The sequence below is a fragment of the Megalobrama amblycephala genome, linkage group LG13 (assembly GCF_018812025.1).
Source record: "Megalobrama amblycephala isolate DHTTF-2021 linkage group LG13, ASM1881202v1, whole genome shotgun sequence".
Lineage (NCBI taxonomy): Eukaryota > Metazoa > Chordata > Actinopteri > Cypriniformes > Xenocyprididae > Megalobrama > Megalobrama amblycephala.
The window spans coordinates 14,388,400-14,411,541 of record NC_063056.1 but is presented as its reverse complement, the minus strand read 5'-3'; the positions used below and the strand labels follow the sequence as shown (position 1 = coordinate 14,411,541).

Genomic DNA, 23,142 nt, shown 5'->3' with positions numbered 1-23,142 from the left:
CAAGTGTTCTTCAGTCACATCATTTAATAATTAATGAAAGGACATAATCTGGACATAAAGAACAGTTCTCTTTACACATTACAGGTCTATAACCTAAAGTGTTGAATTACTTTTGCTTTACCTGCATGACATTTATTACAGCAGAATCCATTCTTACTCAGGTATTCATCTTCAGGACAACTTTCATTCCTGGCTCCACTAATTGATATTATATATGATTGACTGATTAGAATCTGCAGGGAACATAAGATCATTTGGGTTAAGAATGTCAGGGGAAATTACTCTTGCTGTGGTGAATAAACCAAAATCTCACACAATTTTAAACTGCCTTTTTTTTTTCTTTTTTTTTTTTTAAATCATCATTTGGTCAGATTGTGTCTTCATTAAGAAAATAAAAATGGGATAAATGAATGGCTATGTATGGACAGTCTGCAGCCTACACATTTATTTTATACCAATAATGAGTCATGAAAGAGACTCAGTGGAAGTATGAACTATGTGTACAATATAAAGCGACTTCTCTGATTGGTGGATATTTCTTCAGGATTATGGGTACGGTAGTTCTTCATCAGGAAATATTACTACAGATAGTAACCAAGTAACCAATCAAAATATATTTCATGGTTCATGTCGTTTAACCAATCAAAACACCCAATAACGAAAGTCAACCATGATGAAAATCATACCAATACAACCCTTTAAAGAGTTATTTTAGATGATAACCTGGACACTTTTGAAAATGACGGATTACTGCTGAGTAAATGCTTTGCAAATCTTTTCTTACCAGCAATGCACAAGTGCACAGCATTTGACATTTCCTCATGGCCGCTGCAGAGGGCGCTCTCCTTCTTACTTAACACACTATCCGGAGAGGCCGGTGGGTCAGTGGATGAAAGAAGAGGGGGTAAGTGCAGGGAAGAGTTAGTAATTGCCGAATTATTCATTTCACAGCATTATATAGTCAAGTAAAAGCAAGTTTTCATGAACTCTGATTTCCTTGTATATCAAGCAGAGTATCCTTACAGTAACCTGTTGCGAAATAATGCCTATGAGAAACTGACAATCAGATCTAAAGCACACATCAAATATAGATTTATATTGTTAATGGCAGCTGAGAACCCCACGGACATGTAGACTACTAAACACGGCAAATTGGGGAGACGATTTAACATTTTCCCCCGCTTTAACCCTAAGGTACAATCTCTACGCCCACACTTGCATTTGAAAGCGCCACATTAAAGATAGCAGATAACAATCGTTCCGTACGGAGATTTTACAGTGAACAGCGAGTTACCTTACCTCTGCTCATGGCGATCAAACGTTCTCCTTTATTATTCTCCCCAAAGTTTTTATTATCCTTAGTTGAGCAAAAAAAACCATAGAAAAGTGTTTTAAAACTATGAGATTTGTAAAGTATCGCTACCGTCCATTTCCTCGGAGAAGAAGGGCAGTCTCTAACTGGAAATGTCATGCGTCACAAACTAGTCCGTTCCTTCTCGCGTGCCAGTTCTCGTGAAGGAAGGAATTCGAGGATGAAACCGAAAGTAGCCTACTTGAACCTGGCCTCTATTACAACAATGAGAAAGGCACAGGCTTTACGCAGTGATGGCGCCACATTGCATGAAATAAAAGCTAAACGTTCATAGAGAAAGTGTTTAAGCAGCCCTATGCTGTAGTCTCTTGTTGTGTGTTGGAGAATACACTTTAGCCTAATACATAGTCTTTATATCAAACTCTCTGTGCTTCAAACTAGAGTTAAAGAAAAGTCATAATTCACCCAAAAATGAAACTCAGCCTCATGTCATGACTTTCTTTCTTCCCAAAACATTAGAAGACTTTTTTTAAAGAATGTTTTGGTTAATGGTTGCAACTTGCATCTGGGTTACTGATTAAGTGATTTGAACATGAGAACCAGGTCAGATCGAATCTTTAAAAATGGTTTTGTAAGTAGGATCAACCGATTCATTGAAAAGATCTGACTCAAATGCGTCAAGGCATATAATTTGCTGGAATGTCTTTTACCCTGAATAGCAGCTGGATGAGTTGGCTCCGGAAGTTGGAGCCAGCCTGCAGATTTTGAACAGTCAGTGTCGATGATGGACATAAAAAAAATAATGAGCTTCAGACTATCCTGTCCAGTTAAACATGTCTGATATTTTGAGCCAGTTTTGGAACACATATCGTAGTGTATGATGTGCCTGTCTACTCTCATGAAGAGTCACAATATATCTTAAGAAAACCAGTCATATGGAACATTTTTATCATAATTATGTTATGGTGGTTTTGTGTCTTTCTTAAGGCTTGACATCTTGAGTCACTATTCATTGTCAATGCATGCAACGTGGAGTACAGTTCTTCAAAAAGGCTCTTTTTTTGTGTTCCATGTAAGAAAGAAAGTTAGAATGACCTGAGAGTGAGTAAATGATGACAGAATTCTCATTTATGAGTGAACTATCCCTTTAAGTAATGGCACATTCTCATACCACTGCAGACCGCACATAAAAATAAATGCATGTGTCATACATGCTTTTTTGCAATGCATAACAGCTGAGGAAATATTTTCATAGCTCACCCTGTTACAAGTTTTGTCTTTAATTGTAGGTACAATATGAGGTAAGGCTCTTAAGCTGTTCACTGCTTAAAGTTAAAGACTTTTTAAAATTATTATTATTATAGCAGACAGAATGTTGCGCTTAGCTGCTGAGGTGAAGAAAAAAACTTCCTCACCTCTTAAACCACATCCTGTCTCCATTTCCCCTGTGACCTGATATGTAACCATGGAGATTGTAAAAAAAAAAAAAATGCCCACGAATTGTTCTGTAACATGGTGCACTAATTCTGAAGACTAATTAAAAAACAAACAATAACAATAAAAAAAGTGCTGCTACTTGTGTATTAAAGTTAGGTGGTTGAGTTTTTTTTTTATTTAGCTTTTTTTTTTTACTTATCTGTATGAAAAATTAACTATGTATGTGCAGAACCAAAGGTCTGGTGAATAGCATGTTTTTGAAAGGTGAGTTCTCACTTCAGCACATGACTGTATAAATAGCATAACTGATTCCAGTCTTGCAAGGTTGTTTAACTACAGACACTTCCACACAGCAAGATCGTGCTGTTTCATTAGCTTGACCAACAAGGCCACACTGCACCCACAGAGTTTGCTGCCAGAGTACACCATTATTGTTATTTTTAATATTGAAAGTATCTCTGACACTGTTGATGTCACTGAAGCTCCACCCACTGCTGACAGCAGCAGCCTGTTTTGACTCGAAAGTTGAATTAGTGGCCTTAAAGAAGGGCTGTTTCAGTAGAGCAGTAGTTTGCTCTTTGTTTTTGTCTTTGCTGCTCTGAACTTTTCATATGGTGCTGTAAGTTATATTAGTTTGACTTGTCTGATTATATATTGTATAAATTGTTATTTTGTTTTGCAATTTATGATATTGTGGATTTACTTTATATCTTTGTTTATTTATATTCTTTAGGGCTTTTCACACTGCGCTTAACTCCAGGTTATCTTCGTTCTAAACACCACTTTTAACCCCGGGTAAAGGAACATTTAAAAAGCAGCTGTAAAAAGACAAGTGTCACTATGCAGCTGACATCAGTTCAGTGTTGATTCAGTTCATTTAAATAAAGTTAATCAATTATGAAATGAGCTCAATTCAGCTGTAAAGCAGCTCTGGAGACAACAATTGGTGCGTTTACATGGAGCATTGTAATTGGTTTAAAAGTCCAGTCAGAATGAAAATTCTCCATATAAACACTTAAATTGGAATAAAAATGCCAAAACTGAATGAAATTGTAATCGGTAACACTTTACATAAAAATAGCGTGCATAAGAAATAACGGAACTCCATGTTAACAGGAATAAAAGGCAGCAAACAGGACATAGGCTAATGTGCACACGTCACAAAGTCATTCCGATTGAAAGTGCCGGCACATGTAAACACCATATCGACAACAAATAAACAATAAACAACATGCTCAGGGTTCATATATTAGACAAAATTTAATTAGACAAAAAACTTAATTATGACAAAAAACACTTTCGTTTTCTCATAATATACAGTACATTTAATTTCACCTGAGTTTTCAATCTTTTATAAAGGATTCGTTAGAAGTAGTTCAAAGATCAGTCTCTCTAAACCAGGGATGGGCAACTTCAGTCCTGAAGGGCCACTGCCCAGCAGAGTTTAGCTCCAACCCTAATCAAACACACCTGAACCAGCTAATCAAGGTCTTCAGGATTAGTAGAAAGCTATAGGCAAGTGAGTTATTATCAGGGATGGAGCTAAACTCTGCAGGACAGTGGCCCTCCAGGACTGAAGTTGCCCATCCCTGCTCTAAACCCTAGTCTGGCTATCACCAGACCAAGCTCAATTTAAAATTGAACGTTGGTCTGGGGAGTTTGCTATGTATTTCCTACTGCACAAGAGGCGTGATCAACAAGCATTAGTTACGCAATTGGATAGTCCTTCAACCAATCAGATCAACGATCCGGGTGACGTACTTTGCTTTCGCGATGCGAAAACTCCAGACAGGTTTACCGTGTGTCTCAATCAGCTCCCTAGTTCAGTAGTCAGGGCACTGATCAGGGAATCAGCCACATTCACTTTCATGATATACTGATTCACGACCTAGGGAACTAGGGAGCTGATTGAGGTTTAGTTTGTATTGGTTTGTATGGTGGGGCAAATTAACCAATAAACAGACAACAAGATGGGCGGGGTCAAGACAATCGACAGGAGAGCACATGACACAAGGAAACAAATGAAAATGGCATGTGCCATGTGCAAATATTAACACAGAGTGTCAGAGCTCCCAAAATGTGAAAGTATGCATCTTTCAAATCCATTGCTAGAAGCAAGTCCCTGGGTTGAATATGTGCAAGGATCTGTTGTACAATGATCATCTTAAACGAGAATTTTGCCAAAGTTTGGTTTAACGGTCTTAGATCTAGAATGAGACGCAAGGGCTGTACACCAGCTGGCAGCAACTCACCGCTTAACATGGGCTGGGCAAGAGACTGGTTCACAGCTCATAGCCCGGGAACGTTCTCGCCCATCATACTGAACTGCATGGAGCTTGCACTCTGCCAAACACCATCCATAGGAGGGATTTTGCTTATGTCATGCAAGAGCAATAGAGAAGGAAAAGATCTCTGATGTTGATTTATGTTTGGTTTTGCATTACGTTTATTAACTCATTCACATGTGGTAAAACAACACACAAACATTTTTCTCTGCCCACCGCAACTGGCAGGGGGACACAAACTCTGGCTCACATGAAGTGCATTATCATTTGCAACTACTTTTGGGCTTCCTTGATTTTATCAGAGAATGCTCTAACTGCAGGCCTGGGGTTTATAGGGCGTTGAGCAGCAGTGCCTTATCTCCATCATGGATCTCTGTGAGGGTGAGCCAGAGATGCCGCTGTAACACCATGAGCCTGACCATGCTTCACCCAACTCCTTGAGCGACCTTCTTTGAAACACAAAGGGCGAGGTCCACCGCTGTATGCAGTTCATGAGTTCACACTTACAAATAATCGGATAGTAAATAGTATGTGTAATAGTATGCGTATTTGCCATACTGTCCAAGGAGAGGGCTTCGAGCTTGGCATTTGGCCCGAACCCAGAGTACTACCCCCGTATTTCTGGTTAGGAAAGTAATCAGGCGAGTGTGAGGAGACAGGATGGTGGAGAGATACTGAAAAAACTGATGAGGAATATAGGTGAGTCGACTGTCTGTATATAGGCCTTCACTCATGTTGATTGGGTAGATTGCTGACAGCTGGCTGAAATGACATGATTAGTCAGATTATTTGAACGTTGCTCCTTCCGAACTTTGTTAATAAAACATAATTTCACCAGTTCACACTTACAAATAATCAGATAGTAAATAGTATGCGTAATGGTATGCGTATCTGGCGTGCTGTCCGAGGGGAGGGCTCCGAGCTCGATATTTGGCCTGAACCCAGAGTACTCCCCAAAAATTGCAAACCAATGCAGGACACATTACTGATGACCCCCAAAAATTGCAGTGTGCAGGCTGATTGTGCTGTTTGGAGGGTTAGTTTGAAGGACCGGGAGAGTTCTCGCCACATTGGATGAAGACATTACTGCTGCGGCAGTGAAGGTGAGTTTAGACAGAACTGAGCTCCTGCGGGAGCAGAGGTGACATTGCTGCGGCAGTGGAGAAAATATCCAGAAGATCTGAGCTGTGGGAGCCGAGGTGACTTCACTGCTGTGGTAGATTCCACAGCTGTTGAATTTTGTGGGAAGGGAGTGAAAGGAGTTTTTTTGGGGGGTATAGTATTAGTAGGAAGAGAAGCCGGGACCGAAGCCGTTAGCGGAGGCAGCCTCACGCTCGGGTCGGCCCCTGGAGCCTGGGGGGGAACGAAGATGTTAGAAAATGAGGTACTCTGAGAAGGAAAATAATGCACCTGGGTCTGCGCTGCTAGCGGAGGCAGCCTCGTGCTAGGGTCTGATGATGGGACTGCAGGCCATGGACAGGGAGTTCACGAGTTCACATGGAAATTTTGGCTTGGAAATTTTGGCCTGAACCCAGAGTACAGGTACTAATAAAAGTAGATAGAACCGAAGGGAATGAAGTGAGGAGATGGGGTGGAGGAGGGATGCTGATGAACTGTTAGACGAACGGAGGTACGTCTGCTGTATTTATACCTCCTGTCATTGGTTTGCATTGATTAACTGAATGCTCTCCACCTGAGATAATTAGGTTCATTATTTGAACTCCTTGATTATTTCCTCCTGAACTATGTTATAAAACATCATGAGGATTAGAGACAGAATAAGAAAAAGGTTGCGACTGCTGGGCCCGTGCTTCTAACGGAGTTATACTCACGTGAAAGGAACTATACTCACGGATAGGATGCTCATTAGTTTGTCATCCAGAGCTGTGGGAGGAGCTCTGGCCTTTGTAATTGCTTCTGACCAATTGCCTGGTTCAAAGGCATTGGTAGACATTGCATCCTCTTCACCAGAGCCGAAAGATATCCTGTGCTTCAGGGGAAGGGCGGCAGCTTTCATCTAGATAAGACATCGGCTGGGTTAGCTGATCAAGAGAGCCTCCGGATTGAGATTGCTGTGACATCCCAGCTCAATGGTGGCGGGAAGGGGAGGTAAGGGTGGATCATTGAACACTGCAGAAAGCCTAGCGTGGAGAGTTTTTATGAGTTTTTCACAGAATCTGCACTCTGTTATTTTCATTGCAGCCTCGACATGGGCACGGCACTGACACAGCAAACACTCGTTCTGCGAGTCAGATGACTCAAGCAGCATACGCGCCATCCTCGCAGTGACATGCTTTCCTCACCAGATCACAGGAGGGGAACTTCTTCTGACTTCGTCCACTCAGAATGAGAATCCATTCCGAAAGAAACAGGCAATGGTGCTCAGCGCGGTCTGATCTAGTGGCCAGCCTTTTCGTGCTTGAAAGCCATTGGCTATTGCAGGTGCAATAGCGTGATTCAATCAAGAAGAAAATTAGTTTCCCCATCACATCAGCTTAGATGCAGTGTCGAGAGCATTTTTAGATCGGGGCAGCACATCTTCTTCAATGCTGTTACATCTGTACACCACCTTTCATTGATGTAGAAGCATGTCCCGCCACCATGCGATTTCCACGCTAATTTTGCATTGCGATCTACTCTGCACATCTGGAAGCTCACCAGGCTTCCATGAAACACAGAGAAGCAGAGTTTAAAATGTCCTTATTGGTTTGAGACAGCAGAAAAAGTTTGTCCGTTTTGTTGGGTAGGAAATGGAGATTTGCCAGATGGATACTAGGCAGCGTGGTCCTAAAGCTGCGATATCTGAGCTTGACTAGCGTGCCGGCTCGCTTCCCACGGTTGCGCGCCCTGGAGCGCTTCAGCAGCACCAACTAAAATCTTCAGCAAAACGTCAGAATAGTCGAAAACTGGTGAAATATTGGGTTGTGTGTACTGCCAAATTTTCAGCAATTCGTTCCTGGTAAAACTGATTGTAGGGATATAACTAAATACAGGACAAACTAACAAATACAGTAAAACAGCTGAGCAGCAACACACCGAGGCAGCTGTAGCAAATTAGCTCAAAAAGGTAAATATTAATAATAATCATAACTTGCTATAATTAATTATAAATATTTGGATCATTTCATCAATTTAACTTCATGTAGCTGAATTAATATTATGATCAATTCATCTGTTTGGCCGGTAAACACTCGTCTGTCAACTCTTCACAAAGGATATTTTCCATAGCCACAGAAAAATCACTCTTTCTTAGAATGTAGCAATGATCATTAGCAATGGTTTAACTAAGTCACAAATACATAACTATTCTAACAGACACATACACACAACTCTAGCAGAACCGGCGCCAGGACGCACAAACTGAGGGCCATTCATAATTCTGTAGGGGGCCAGCGGGGGCCCCCTACAGCTATATTATAGCTGAGCCCCCAGTATGAGTTTTTTTTTTTTAAGGCAATGCTTTAAGGCTCATTTTAGAACGTTATTTTAGAGCGGCTATTAATTCCTTGCCGATGCGTCATGCAGCCACACTATGACAGGTATCGCGTTTATTTCGTTTTTCCTTTTTTATTCAAAATATTTACAAACCTGTTCACTATATCATGAATTATGATATATTCTGATTGTCAAATATGTGGAAGTGAATGTGTTTTGTCATTTAAACACCTTTATAATGATCATGTTAGTTGATATAACATGCTTTGAGTTTGCATATGTTGGATTTACATCACGTAAATTTATCTATTTTTTCCCGAAATACATGTTTCATACACAATGTATCTGATATGAATAAAACACTGTCAAATTATAATTGTAAGGATTATTGCAGCTTCCATATCAGTGTATTAGAATTTGCATTTAACAAACTATATATGTCTTTTTTAATATATAGCCTATAATTCATTTAAATGTCTATTTAAATGTCTGAAACCTCAAATAAACATTATGGGGTTGAAAACACTGAATAGGTGTGAAATATAAAAATCTCTGAGCACGTCCGTCTCTGGCTCAGCACCAGCAGCGCAAAAGCAGGTTTGATTTTAGCAGTGACGTACTGAACGTTCTAATCACACCAGTGTGACCGTCAAAGCATTAAAATTGATTGAGTTTTGGGGGTGAAGGGAGGATAAATTGAAACTGAGGGGGCACAAATCAGATCTGAGGAGGCAATGCCCCCTTTTGCCCCCATCATGGCGCCAGGCCTGAACTCAAGCATACCTAGGAAATGAGAAAGTGGAGGCGAATGAAACAGTAGCATAACAGAGTAATGGAGCTATGAAAATAGTCATTTAACAACCTGAAAGAACCATTAGTTTTTACTATAAAGCACCTTTGTTACAAAGGGGTTTACAACTTAATCACTGAATCGCTGTTTAGTGTTCAAATATATGATACATGCAAATGCAGTCTCGGGTGAAATTCTTGATGGTTCGGTCCGATGGTGCTGAAGTTGTAATCAATATCTTCTCTGTTGAATGAAGAAATGATGACAAACTTGCGCTGTTAATTTGGCCCTGTTGTGGTCAAGGAAGTTGCGCATGACTTGCTGATGAGGTCAGGCTGAGGGCCTGGTGAGGTCTCATGTGAACAGCAATCAGTAGACACAGCAAGGGCAGAAGGAAGGAACTGTGTGTTGACTTTTAAGTTCCACAGAGTCCACACCTTTGAGTTTTGGCTTGAACAATGAGAAAGGTACAGTTCTCAAGCTGGAAAGTTCCTTTGTTTGAAAGCGAACTCATTTGCCTGAGAGGAGAAAGCTGGGAGTTTGTGTCCATTTATACTCTGATAAATATAACACACGCACTGCATTCTATGAGAAGGTAATGTCCACCAAAGTGTGAATCATTAAACGACGAGTATTTTGAAATGAGACACCACCTAGATGGGCTACATTCTAGTAGTTCTAGCATCGGGCATGCATAACACTATACAATATACAAAAGAACAAAATACAAACAGTAATAATACACAAAATGTACTGGGGAAATACATGTTCATTCATTTAGGCAGATTTGTCAATAAATTAGTGGAAAGGATTCCATTTCAATGGGAATGCATGTCTGTTTCTGTACTTTTCTGAGCTGGCACTATCTCATAAGTGTCTTTGAAATGTATGAGGGGAGCAAATGGTGATAGTTCTAAGTGGGGCAGTCAGACATCACGGAGTCTGCATGGGTGAGGGGTTGTAAATATATGAACTAGATTAAATTATGTGTCTGATCGATCCAGTCGTTACACAGCTGTCCACGGCGCAATCTTGTTAATTTAAACTCTGCCTGCAACTGCATGTATTTGACTATGGAAGCCTCACAGAATGTAACCTTTAGTAATAATACAGCAGATGAAGTAGATCTCCTCAAAGTGTTCTCTGATTGGAGAACCATTCATTGGTTCTCCAATCAGAGAACACAGGCAATGTTCAAGGCCCTGCAGATGCTACATAAGCTTGCCAGAAATTCAGCCAAAGATGAGGATAGAGAGCAAGCTGGAGATCTCCAAAACGTGGTGACGGATAGGGATAGGGTCTCCCTATGTCTTCTATGAGATTTTTCTAGATCCCACCCCCTATTGGAGCTCCTGCAATCCATCAGACACCATCTTGAGGCAGGCTCTTTAAAAATAACTATTTGAAACACATAACACATTAAAAAAATGCTACTCAGAGTGCTGAACTCCCATCAAGCCTTGCCATTTTCTTCTTAAAAAATATGTTAGTAGGTTAATAGGTTCTCTGCAAGAGATGACAATTTTACTAAAATGACACTATAAATGCTAAAAGAAACATTCCAAAAGAAAACATTCCATTATCAGTCAGGGTTTTCATCTTTTCAGTCTTTAACTGAAAAGGACATCAGTTATATCTCAGTTCACACACACACACAAAAAAAATGAAATGTCACTTTTAAAGGAAAGTGTGAAAACATTAAGAGGAAAAGTACTGAAATTCAAAGCACTGCCACACCTCCTAACAGACTTGTGATGGAATAGAAATTCAATTTGATCTAATATGACAGCATTGAAGAGAGGTCTCACTCATAAGGGGAAAAACTCTTTGACTTAAAGACTAGAGTTCTTTAAGGTTGCATGCCTGTCAGCAGGTGATGTTATCTGCATGAGCCGATGTCGCAATATTTTAGCGGTTCTAGCGATGTTGTGGTAAGCCCTCCTTTTACTGTAAACACTAATTGCTCTAGTGTGTGTGCACGTGTGCTGTGGTTGCATTTCTAATTTACAAACTACGAAAAGGACATGACACTTCACTCATTGTGGTATCATCAGTTCCAAAGAATAAAACCAATGAGTTGACAGCTCGTATGTGTGAGCAACAGTTGGGGAGAAAGAGTGTGAATCTGATTAAGATAAGACAAAGTGAAGATATGTTTTGGAAAATAAACCCTATAAAAAACAACATTGAGGCAGATCTCAGACATTTTTGTCTTTGTCTTCATTTTCATTCATCTGAACTCAGGATAAAATGATGAGCTTCATGGATTCTGTGTGATTGGATGTTATATCAGCATCGACCTCACTACTAATCTCATGTCTCAGAATGAGTAGCTGTTCTTTAGTAGCTAGTCTTTTTTTTTACTCATGTGTTTACTCAGAATGAGACCCTTTTCATCTAGAGCGTTTTTTGTGCGCATGTATTTGTTTCAAAGAGAGATGGAGAGAAAGAGAGAGTTTGTTTTGGAACTAGTTAAAAGTTAAAACAAGACAGGAAACATTTAATGGAAAGTTTGGGGTAGAGGAAATTAAGGCATAGGAGAAATATTGACAGAGAGCAGAGCTGCTGCAGTTGGGGGTCCTTAGGGCATAGTCATCCATAAAGTTCGTTGAACGTTATGACTCATCGTGACATTTCTGATAAAGATTTAATGCTGAAATGTTGTCCCCTCATCTTCAAAGTTTCAGAGGGGCCTTACTAATTCACATCTCCTGTCGTTTTCTCATTGACTCTCTGCTTCTACACAGCCTCAAGGTAAGACTTTATTCTATCTCAGTGTGAATTTAAAAGTAGGTATGGTTTAACAGGTATAATAAAAATAGCAAGCTAGTGACCATGTGATGTTGCAGCACAAGCTATAATAATCTTATCGTAAGGGTACAAATGTTTATAAGTTAAAGAGAACAACAATTATAGCTTCAAATATACACACAACTAGGTCAAGCTCAATTTAGTAAGAAGTCAGCGAGGGGCCGGATCTGTCTGGTGTTTATTGTAACCATGCTCGAAATATCGTTGTATAATCATTGAGATTGTTGCACCCTATAATATTATTCCACTCACTTATTTATACAGTAGAGGAGAAATAATGGAGAAATACTAACCTGTTGTTCATTATAACAACATTTTTGTTTTGGAATGAAGATAAATTATTATATCATAATGTAGCAAGTAAAAACACATATCATCTTTTTTTCATAAATCATCAGGTATGTTCAACTTGAAGTGGTGCTGCACAGACTGATCAGTGAATGACATTCAAGTACCACAAGAGTGATTCGAAAGCATACGGAGCCTACTTCTGTTCGCTCTCGCGGTAGCCTACTTTGATGTCAGTCACCGATCAGTCTTTTCAGCTTCGCTTCCAGTCGAACACACCTATTGGTCACCCTTTACGTCTGCCTGTGGGTTTTACTTCACAAATATTTAACCAATGAGAAGTATTAAGTAGAGCTTGTGACTAAGCCTCATAACTCCATTTATACTATCCTCATTACTCCACCCAGCCTCCAAGAAGTGCCGCACGCAGTTTGGTTTGTCTCTGCTTGTTTACAATGCAAGGGTAAATAAAGAACTGTTTGTTTCATGACTTCATCTCCTTAATGAAACCCCCGCGATTCAGCAACTACCTAGTAATGCATTCGGATTCACGTAAAGTGACAAGTTTGGGCGAGTAAAGGCAAAAAAAAAAAAAAAAGTTAGGTGCCACGCAAAATGTAATGTTTACAAAAAGTAGGCTACATTTAGCCTACTTGTTCAGAAATGTAGTCAAGTAGAAAGTAAATGTTGATAATACCTTTGATACACGGTACAACTACAAAGTAGCCAGAGTACAGTTACTAATTAGGCTACATTCAAATACTTTACACCACTGATAAGTTTGGCCAAATGATAGAAAAAAACTGAGCACCTACATAGCTAGCTACAGTAAACTTTAACCTAATGAGATGCACTTACTGCCTCAGACGCGGCCATTCTAATGACGGTCAAATTCTCCGAAATTCGCTGGTCAAAAACCTTGTAGCTTGATTTTGGTAAAATGTTAATATAATGACACATGCAAATGTCTGACCATATATAAAGCCACAATATCAACTTTGCCAATGCTGTGTAATTTATTATTTAAAAAAGACTTTTCTTTTTTCTTCCATTTTCTGAAAAGTAGCGTTTTTGGAGGTTTCCGCCTGACAGCGATGATATGTAGCCTATAAAGTGGTAAAAAATATGTTGTTTTGTTGAAGATAATATTTATGCTAAATGCAATATGTGCGTGTCTGTTGAATTTATGTAATTGATCATAACTTAAGTACTAAACTATGTTGAAATAAATGAAGAACTTTAATATAATGGATAAGATATTTATCAGTAATTAGTACATTAAGCATTTAACCAGTAAGGCCGTCTTTATCAGTCATTTACAGCCAAGTAATGCATTTATGATTTACATACTCTGCTAACACATTTAAAGTCATTCGAGGTGTCATGTGTCATTCTGAACCCTTTTCTCTTCCAGTAAGATGTTTGCCCTGCTCAGTGTCCTCCTGCTTTCGTCACAAGTCCTTCCTCTCGTCCAATCAGAGACGTGCAATGAAACAACAGAGTACCTTGAAGTCAGTCAGTGCTGCAAAAAATGTGAACCAGGTAAATAAAATGCTGCCTCATCACTGTGAGTGCAATAGACGGTTTAAGGGAAATGAGCACAGCTGAGTCAGAGTTGAACTTAAGAAGAGCTATCATCAGATAAGATTAGATAGCCTGATGATAGCCATGATATGCATTAAATGGAGTTGAGTTTAGAGGGCTGCAGTGAGTTAAACAAACATGTATGAATCAAATACATGTGTGATAGCGGAGGGAAATCTCTATGTTTGTAATAGGACCAATCTAATTTTAGAGACAAAATTGATTGCAGACTGTTTATGCAGACTTAATCAAGACAGTTTCAACTTTTTTCATATTTTTGAGGCATATTTCAATTGAAAAAGACTAGATCTACTCTTTCGACATATCAAAACTGATTGCAATATGTACGAATATTTCAGTTGATGTATGGTTTGATGACATTTACCTGATGTCTTAAATGACACATCTTTCTCGTATGAGGATGACTTGTTCTCTGAACTCAACCTGGTAAAGTCTCAAACTAGTCAGCGTTGAATGCCACACTGTAATCATTTCGCCTGTACAGCAGCAGAGTCAGCGTGATTCCGCCACACTCATGTCTCATTACACGTGTTTCTCTGCCTTTGTGTGTGTTTGTACAGGACAGCTTCTGGTAGAGAGATGCAAACCAGGCTCACCTGATACTCAGTGTAAGCCTTGCGGAAAAGGCTTCTTCATGGAAGACTATAATACCAATTTCGGCTGGTGCAATTATTGCAAAAAGTGCACCAAAGATCGTACGTCCACTTCATTTCTTTGTTTGTGATGTCACATGTATATGTTCATACAATGATAAGTTTGGCTGTGTTCTGAATCTTCAGATGAATCAGTAATCTAGAAATACCAAACATGACAGTAAAACAACATGGGGGCTTCCCCTTCAGCAGAGCTTGGTGGGTTTTCAGTACGGAGGTAGGTGGGGGTCTGAGAAACGTCTGAGTGTCTGGTAACAAACATGATATGGGACAGCAAATGATAAAAATACACGTGTAGCTCTGGAAAAAAAATGACACCTGAGCGACGGAATTTATTATTTGGAACGGAAATAACTGCCTACTGAGATGTCTGAGATGTTTGATATGCAGATGCCTGCTAAATAGATTCAATCTCAAACAAAATATTTGTAAAAAAGTAGTAGCAAAAAAAGGAGAGGAAGTGCAAGTAATGTTTGAAGCAACTGAACAAAGAAATGTTGCTGATATATTTAGGACCCTGCTGAAAAGACAAGGATACATTTCCATAGACCAAAGGCAGACTTGCTAGTTAAACTAGATAAACTATGCAGCAGTATCCCATGCAATGCCACTCTTTTTTTTTTTCTTGTTCTTACAGTGGAATTGAATTCTGTACTAATGTTGTTATCGAAGTTACAATATGAATTACTGCTGTATCCTGTAAATTATGCAGAAAGTTTGCACATGATTCTGTGAAACCTGTGCCAAATGATGCTTTAGCTCAGATTGTAGATGCTTAAGGTCACATAACCAGGCTGAGTCTTGTGATTAAAAAAAAGTGATGAGTAGAAATGAAAAGTGAATATCCTGAGGTGACTCAAGAAGTTAATTGTGAGTCAGCAGAAAAAAAAAAAAAAACGTGTGTTCGAGCTTGCTGTTTTATTTTGACACTTGTGTCTTGGTGAAATGACTGTGACTTTAGTAAGCAATCGCATATGGGTACATGGGTACGCTTTTATGTCTTTGGGGTTGGTTTTGTACTCAGACTAACAGATATTTAGGGCCTGAACACCAATGGTGTGAGAACCCTATTGGAATTGCTCAGCCAATTATTCTTCTTCTCCGAAATGAATTGCATTTTTGAGGGCCTAAACTGAGGGCCCTTTCATCGCTGCTTGCAGCTTTAATTTGTTTTTGTATTTTTAATATACTTTTCAAATGTGTTTTGGTCTTGTCCCAGACCTTAAAGGGTGTGTTCACACAAAAATGCAAATAATGTAATTTATTACTCACCCTCATGTCATTCCTCACCCAAAAGACCTTTGTTCATCTTCGGAACACAAATTAAGATATTTTTGATGATTTAAATCAGTTCATGTGAGTTCAGTGGTTCTACCTTAATATTATAAAGCTACAAGAATATTTTTTGTTCGCCAAAAAAAAACAAAAAAAAACTTTTTAACAATATCTAGTGATGGCCACTGTACTCACATGGACTGATTTAAATATGTTTTTAGTACCTTTATGGATCTTGAGAGAGGAAGTACCATTGCTGGCGATGCAGGCCTCACTGAGCCATCGGATAAATAAAGTTTGTGTATTTGGTTACATACGTGGTTAAAGCTTTTATAATTTTACTACTTTCCCAGACCCTAAGTTTAAATTATAGTATGAATCATAGAAATAATATTAATTATTGCATTTTGATCCAAATAAAGAGAAAATCATCAAAAAATCAACAAACTATATTGTGTAAATTTATTTATATTTAGTTTAGATCATCTTTGAGATGAAATGTGATAAAACCAAAGAAAAGTAAAGGCAAATCTGAATATTGCATATTGAATATTTCTATTGTGGGTCATTTCCTGTTAAACTCTGGTTTCTGGCAAATTTTGCAAAACTTGTGAAATGTTTAATTCTGTGTATAAATAAAAACGAGCAAGATAGAAGCAATTTTATGCAATAAAATAGAATAAAATTAGGCAAGATAGAAGCAATGTTATCCACCACCATCATTTCCTCAACAAAAAGAATAGTGATTTGATATAGTCAAACCGAAATGTATTCAGACACCATTTATTCAGACACCAGTTTATTCACTATAGTTTAAACAAATGGTAATAAAATATGAAAAGATCTCAGAATTAAACTGTCAGAAAAAAAAATTATCTTAATTATGTCAGATTACACTTAAAGGGTTAGTTCACCCAAAAATGAAAATAATGTAATTTATGACTCACCCTCATGCCGTTCCACACCCGTAAGACCTTCGTTCATCTTCGGAACGCAAATTAAGATATTTTTGTTGAAATCCGATGGCTCCGTGAGGCCTGCATAGCCAGCAATGACACTTCCTCTCTCAAGATCCATTAATGTACTAAAACATTTAAATCGGTTCATGTGAGTACAATGGTTCAATATTAATATTATAAAGCCACGAGAATATTTTTGGTGCGCCAAAAAAGCAAAATAACGACTTATATAGTGATGGCCGATTTCAAAACACTGCTTCATGAAGCTTCGGAGCGTTATGAATCTTTTGTGTCGAATTAGTGATTCGGATCGCATGTCAAACCGCCAAACTGCTGAAATCACGTGACTTTGGCGCTCCGAACAGCTGATTCGACACGCTGATTCATAACGCTCCGAAGCTTCCTGAAGCAGTGTTTTGAATGTACCACAGTTGGAAAAACACAGATGGACATATACAGTTCTCTATAATCCTTTTCACACTTTCGATTTTGCAGATATGAAGTATAACAAGACCTGTACGCTGACAAGTGATGCCGTGTGTACATGTGATGAAGGCTACAGATGTAGTGGCGACAAATGCGAGACGTGTGTGAAAGTCCCGACAACTACTCTTTCCCATACTTCTCCTACTACTGCTCCTACTACTTCTACTAAAAAAATACTGCCCACCCATGGTGAGTGTCCGAACCCAGATGTACTGTTGTCATTTTGTCTGTTATATTCATTTTATATCCATTTACATAAATTATGACTGTTGTGGTATTTCCAGAAGACAGGCTGTCACACACACAGTTCTCCACTGACCTGTTTACTCTTTCTCTCTCCTTTTCTCCATCCATTTGCTCCCTTTCTATCAACCTCTTCCAGATAATGTGTGGATCTCGGTGAGTCTGTGTTTTGCATGTGTGTGTGTGTGCGTTCTGTTCACCTGTTTCCTTCTCACCAGCAGACATGCACGATCATGTGGAAGGATCATGTCAGCATCAAAGGGTCAGTGTCACTATAAAAAAAGCTCTAATACAAAACCACAAAACTGTTGTTTATACTCTTGCATATAATATAATAATATAATATAATATAATATAATATAATATCAGTGGTGGACTGACCAACTGTTCAGTGTTGTTTATAATATGTTTATTAATAATATAATATAATATAATATCATATAATATAACATAACATAATGATATCAGTGATGGACTGACCAGCTGTTCAGAGTGTTGTTTATAATATGTTTAGTAATAATATAATATAATATAATATAATATAATATAATATAACATAACATAATGATATCAGTGATAGACTGACCAACTGTTCAGAGTGTTGTTTATAATATAATATAATATCAAATAATGATATATCAGTGATGGACTGACCAACTGTTTTTTTTAATTTTTTTATTAGAAATATAATATAATATAATATAATATAATATAATATAATATAATATAATATAATATAATATAATAAATATAATATAATATTGTCAGGACACAGACGGAGACAGAGAGGTGAGTGAAACACACAAGTTTATTAAACAGAGGCACGAACACAGGCAGATGGTGGATGCAGGTGAGTAAATGAACAAGCACTTAAAGTGGAGATTTAGCTGGCTGAATAACAGAACAGTGTCTTTGCAGATGCTAGAGAACACAAGGAATGGAGAACTGGAGATGGAAGACGACAGGATGGGACACAGCAAACTCAGGTGAGTAGCGGGTAAGGAGTCCAGAAACGTTGATGAGACCAGACAAAGGAGTGAGGGAAGTGAATGTCTTTAAATAGTCCATGGGTGATGAGGTGCAGGTGATTAGTATTCAGGAGATTGTGAATGAGTGGGTGGAGCGTGGAGATCCGGTGACGATGCGTGGATGTTGGTGGGCGTTGGCTGTGACTCCATGACAGTACCCCCCCTCCCTTCACGGGCGGCTCCTGATGACCGGATGGGGCGACGACGACGGGGTCTACCTTGACCCCGTGGAGCAGGACGGTCCAGATGTTCGGCATGGAATTGTGAGAGGAGCGAGGGGTCAAGGATGTCGTTACGGTTGACCCAGGAACGCTCTTCTGGGCCATAGTCCTCACAGTTGACGAGGTATTCTAGTTGTGGACCCCGTTGTCGGGAGTCGAGGATCGCCCGTACCCGGTAGATGGTTTCCTCTTCAGCGAGCTCGATAGGAGGAGGTACCGCATCGCCACCAGAATCAGTTGAAGGAGAGGGCATAGGATCAGTGTGGGGTTTCAACAGTGAGACATGGAATGAAGGTAAGATGCAATACTGTGCTGGAAGATTGAGCTCGTTGAGATGCCTCTGTATGGTGAATGAACCTATGTACCGGGTACTCAGCTTGCGGCAGGGCAGTCGGAGACGGATGTCCCAAGTCGAGAGCCACACCTTCTGGTCAGGTTGGTAACGAGGAGTAGGGCCCCTTCTGGCGTCCGAACTGCCTGCTGGAGATGGACGTGGGCTGAGTCCCACACTCTCTCACTCTGCTGGAACCAGGGGTTGACACTTGGAACCTCCAAGGGCTCATCCGACTAAGGGAAGTGAGGTGGTTGATAGCCCAGGATACATTGGAACAGGGTGAGCCCAGTAGTGGTCTGTCGGAGGGAATTCTGGGCGTACACCACCCAGGGGAGAAACTGGCTCCAGCTGTCCTGGTTCCGGTGGCAGTACAACCTCAGGAATCTCCCGATCTCCTGGATCTTGCGCTCAGTCTGGCCATTGGTTTGAGAGTGGTATCCGGACGACAGGCTGACAGACACTCCTAGAAGCTTGAAGAAGGCTTGCCACACACGGGAAATGAACTGGGGTCCATGGTCGGAGACGATATCCTCTCGGTGGCTTCAAATGAGGGGTATAAGTTTGCAGGCTTTGGAGAAACGGTCCACGATTACCAGAACGCAGGTGAAGCCATTAGATGGTGGTAAGTCTGTCATAAAGACAATTCCAAGGTGTGACCACGGTCTGCGTAGTACAGGTAAAGGAACCAGCTTTCCTTCTGGGAGCTTCATAGGAGTGTTGGCAACGGCACAGATTGAGCATCCTCTGATGTAACGGGAAATATCATGAGTCATGGAGGGCCACCAGTAGTGTTGCCACAGGAGCGAGAGGGTACGTGAACTGCCTGGGTGTCCAGAGCCCAGAGAGGTGTGAGCAAAGTCCATGAGGGGCTTACCTCCGGCTTAACCAGTGGAACATAGAGAAGCCCCTCAGGACTTCCCGGCAGAGCTGGTTCAGAGCGGTTAGCTTAAGAAATGCGTTGGTTGATGGACCACTGGATAGGGCTTACGATCAAGGCTGGAGGGAGGACAGGTTTGGAATCTGGATTCCCAGGATCAGGCTGGTACCGACGGGATGAGGCGTCAGCCTTGCAGTTCTTGTTTCCAAGATGATAGGAGACAGTGAAGTTGAATCTTGTGAAGAAGAGGGTCCAACGGGCTTGGCGAGGGTTAAGTCTTTTAGCTTCTCTGAGATATTTGAGGTTCCGGTGATCTGTAATTACCTCGAACCAATGATTCGCTCCCTCCAGCCAGTGTCTCCATTCCTCCAATGCCAACTTGATGGCAAGAAGCTCTCTGTTCCCAATGTCATAGCTTTGCTCCGCCGGGATAGCTTTTTGGAGAAGAAGGCACATGGATGGAGTCGTGGTGGATCACCCTGCCGCTGTGACAATACCGCTCTGACCCCAGTGGCTGAGGCGTCAACTTCGACGACAAACGGGAGGTGAGGGTCAAGATGGACCAGGATCGGAGTGGTGAGGAAGGCTTCTTGGAGCTGATGGAAGGCTTCTCAGGCAGATGGAGTCCAGGACACAGACTTCGGCCAGCCTTTGAGGAGCAAGGTGAGGGGTGCACTGAGGAGGCTGTAGTTGTGGATGAAGTGACAATAGAAATTGCCAAATTCCAGGAAACGCTATAACTCCTTCACGTTGTGGGTAATGGCCAGTTGCGGATGGTTTCCACCTTCCTCTGGTCCATCTGGATGTCATGCTGGTTGATGAAATAGCCCAGGAAATGCACGGAGGTGGTGTGGAACTCGCTCTTCTCCAGCTTGAGGTAGAGATGGTGTTCACGGAGCTTCTTGAGGACCTGGGAGATGTGTTGGTGATGTTAGTACAGAGTTAGTACACAGTACAGACAGAGCTGTAGTTGTACCATTAACTGCTTTATGTGAGGATTCAACCCCTGGCGGAAGGCCGTTATCAGAGCTGTTTCGTTCCATCCACTAGCGGCTGCTAGCGTACGAAATCGGAGGGTATACATACTCACAGTCTCATCACCTTGACCTATGTTGAAGATTTGGTCGTGTACCGACAGATAGGTGGTACTTTGACCGAATACCTCTCGGAAATGGTTGAAGAATGCGGAGATGGTGGCTGTTACTGGGGTGTTGGATTCCCAGAGAGGTTGAGCCCATTGTAGTACTTGTCCTGAGAGTAAGGAGATGAAGAGAAGAGTTGAGACTGGGCTTCTAGATAGAACGACCACTGCAGGAGGAACCCACTGCAATCCTCCGCCGCGCCGGAGTATGTTGCTGGTTGGGCCATGGGACTGACAGAGGCAGCTGGCGAAGAAGCGGTGGGTGCTGGTTGAAGGAGTGCTAGGCGGATGGCATGTACAAGATCATCCAGGACAGTAGGTGAAGTGCTTGTGGATAGTTGTTGTAGTGCTCTGCATGAGGTCTGGTCTTCTGTCAGGGCACAGACGGAAGCAGAGAGGTGAGTGAAACACACAAGTTTATTAAACAGAGGCACGAACACAGGCAGACGTGTGGATTCAGGTAAGTAAAGGAACAAGCACTTAAAATGGAGATTTAGCTGGCTGAATAACAGAACAGTGTCTTTGCAGATGCTGGAGAACACAAGGAACGGAGAATGGAGACAGACGACAACAGGATGGGAACACAGCAAACTCAGGTGAGTAGTGGGTAAGAAGTCCAGGTACACTGACAAGACCAGACAAAGGAGTGAGGGAAGTGAATGTCTTTAAATAGTCCATGGGTGATGAGGTGCAGGTGCAGGTGATTAGTATTCAGAAAATTGTGAATGAGTGGGTGGAGCGTGGAGATCCGGTGGCGATGCGTGGATGTTGGTGGGCGTTGGCTGTGACTCCATGACACATATCATATCATATAATATCATATAACATAATGATTTATCAGTGAGGGACTGACCAACTGTTCAGAGTGTTATTTATAATATAATTATTAGAAATATAATATAATATAATATAATATAATATAATATAATATAATATAATATAATATAATATAATATCAGTGATGGACTGACCAGCTGTTCAGAGTGTTGTTTATAATATGTTTATAATATAATATAATATAATATAATATAATATAATATAATATAATATAATATAATATATGGAAAGTAATAGTGAGAACACATTCAAAACAATATTGTCTTAACTGATCAAAACAATATTAAAGCTTGTTTTTTTGGAAACATTTGAGTAGAACATTGAGTGTGAAGTACAACTCTTGGGGAGATAAAAAAACATTTAAATTTAAAATTTCCAAATGTAGTGAAATTATTTATAATGCACCTCTATAGTCACTTCACTGTAATATGTGATAAAATGAAGAGTCATTTATGTGGTTTGCATATTTATACATTTTGATTTTAATATTTCACTCAATATATTAAAACATGGCATGAAATTGTACTGCATAACAGGAATGAGCCTTTAATAACGTGTACCGTACTGGGTCTTCAGGTTTTTGGTTCTACAAAAAGAGCAACTCTGGAATCAGTCAGTGCACAGAGAAAGATAAGATGCCAGTGCAGGAGATGTGTGGAAAGACAGAGAAAATGGAGGATGTCTGAGAGAGGAGGAGGAAGAAGGCCGCTGATGCGTCTATGGATTGAGTATTTACTCTAGAACAAACCTGCTGCTGCCATATACTCAAGAGAAGAGTGAGACAAATCTGCACTCATGTGGTTCATCTGAAGTATCCGTGAGAATGACTGTCCATCCATCCATCCTGAGAAATGCTGACAGAGAGAGATTTGACTTCCCACTGCACATAAAGACACACTCAACATTCAACATAGAGATAATCTTTTTCAACAAATATTTTCTTCTCTGCACACTTGTTTGTATTTATAATTGGGTAGTTAATGGACTTTAGGTTAACATTTGTATGAATGTACTGTACAAGGGAAAGTGTATATGTTAGGTCATGTGACCGCTCAACATTTCTTTTCGCTTTTTTAATCGCCTTTTAATCGTCATAGAAGCTGCATGTATAAAAATATAAAAGAA

At 40.2% G+C, this 23,142-nt stretch overlaps 2 protein-coding genes across 8 annotated transcripts in view; one reads left to right on the top strand and one right to left on the bottom strand.

Annotated features, from left to right (window-relative positions):
- tnfrsf1a (tumor necrosis factor receptor superfamily, member 1a) overlaps positions 1 to 1,501 on the bottom strand; it is a 7,271-nt gene extending 5,770 nt beyond the window's left edge. The window contains exons 1-3 of the mRNA XM_048154299.1: positions 1,300 to 1,501; positions 785 to 861; positions 122 to 233 (exon numbers count right to left, since the gene is read on the bottom strand). Coding sequence (XP_048010256.1) covers positions 122 to 233; positions 785 to 823 — 151 coding nt within the window. The 5' untranslated portion in view covers positions 824 to 861; positions 1,300 to 1,501. The remainder of the gene's footprint in view (positions 1 to 121; positions 234 to 784; positions 862 to 1,299) is intronic.
- On the top strand, positions 609 to 23,142 carry cd27 (CD27 molecule). Of its 7 annotated transcripts, none has more exons than XM_048154304.1 (7): positions 609 to 904; positions 11,941 to 12,013; positions 13,773 to 13,900; positions 14,524 to 14,658; positions 17,346 to 17,525; positions 17,719 to 17,841; positions 22,594 to 23,142. In XM_048154304.1, the coding sequence occupies exons 3-7, from the start codon at positions 13,777 to 13,779 to the stop codon at positions 22,701 to 22,703; spliced, it is 672 nt and encodes a 223-aa protein (XP_048010261.1). In that variant the 5' UTR covers positions 609 to 904; positions 11,941 to 12,013; positions 13,773 to 13,776; the 3' UTR covers positions 22,704 to 23,142. The 7 variants fall into 7 exon arrangements, with proteins under 7 accessions (XP_048010261.1, XP_048010262.1, XP_048010260.1 ...); XM_048154303.1 differs by lacking the exon at positions 609 to 904 and adding an exon at positions 4,566 to 7,143 and having other exon boundaries at positions 7,237 to 12,013; XM_048154305.1 differs by lacking the exon at positions 11,941 to 12,013.

What these genes read in the sequence shown, in the direction of transcription:
- cd27 (XM_048154305.1), top strand. Translation starts at nt 13,777, where the DNA reads ATGTTTGCCCTGCTCAGTGTCCTCCTGCTTTCGTCACAAGTCCTTCCT. An exon ending in AAAAATACTGCCCACCCATG is followed by an intron (nt 17,526 to 17,718) that starts GTGAGTGTCCGA and finishes AACCTCTTCCAG; the next exon opens with ATAATGTGTGGATCTCGGTG. An exon ending in GATCATGTCAGCATCAAAGG is followed by an intron (nt 17,842 to 22,593) that starts GTCAGTGTCACT and finishes CTGGGTCTTCAG; the next exon opens with GTTTTTGGTTCTACAAAAAG.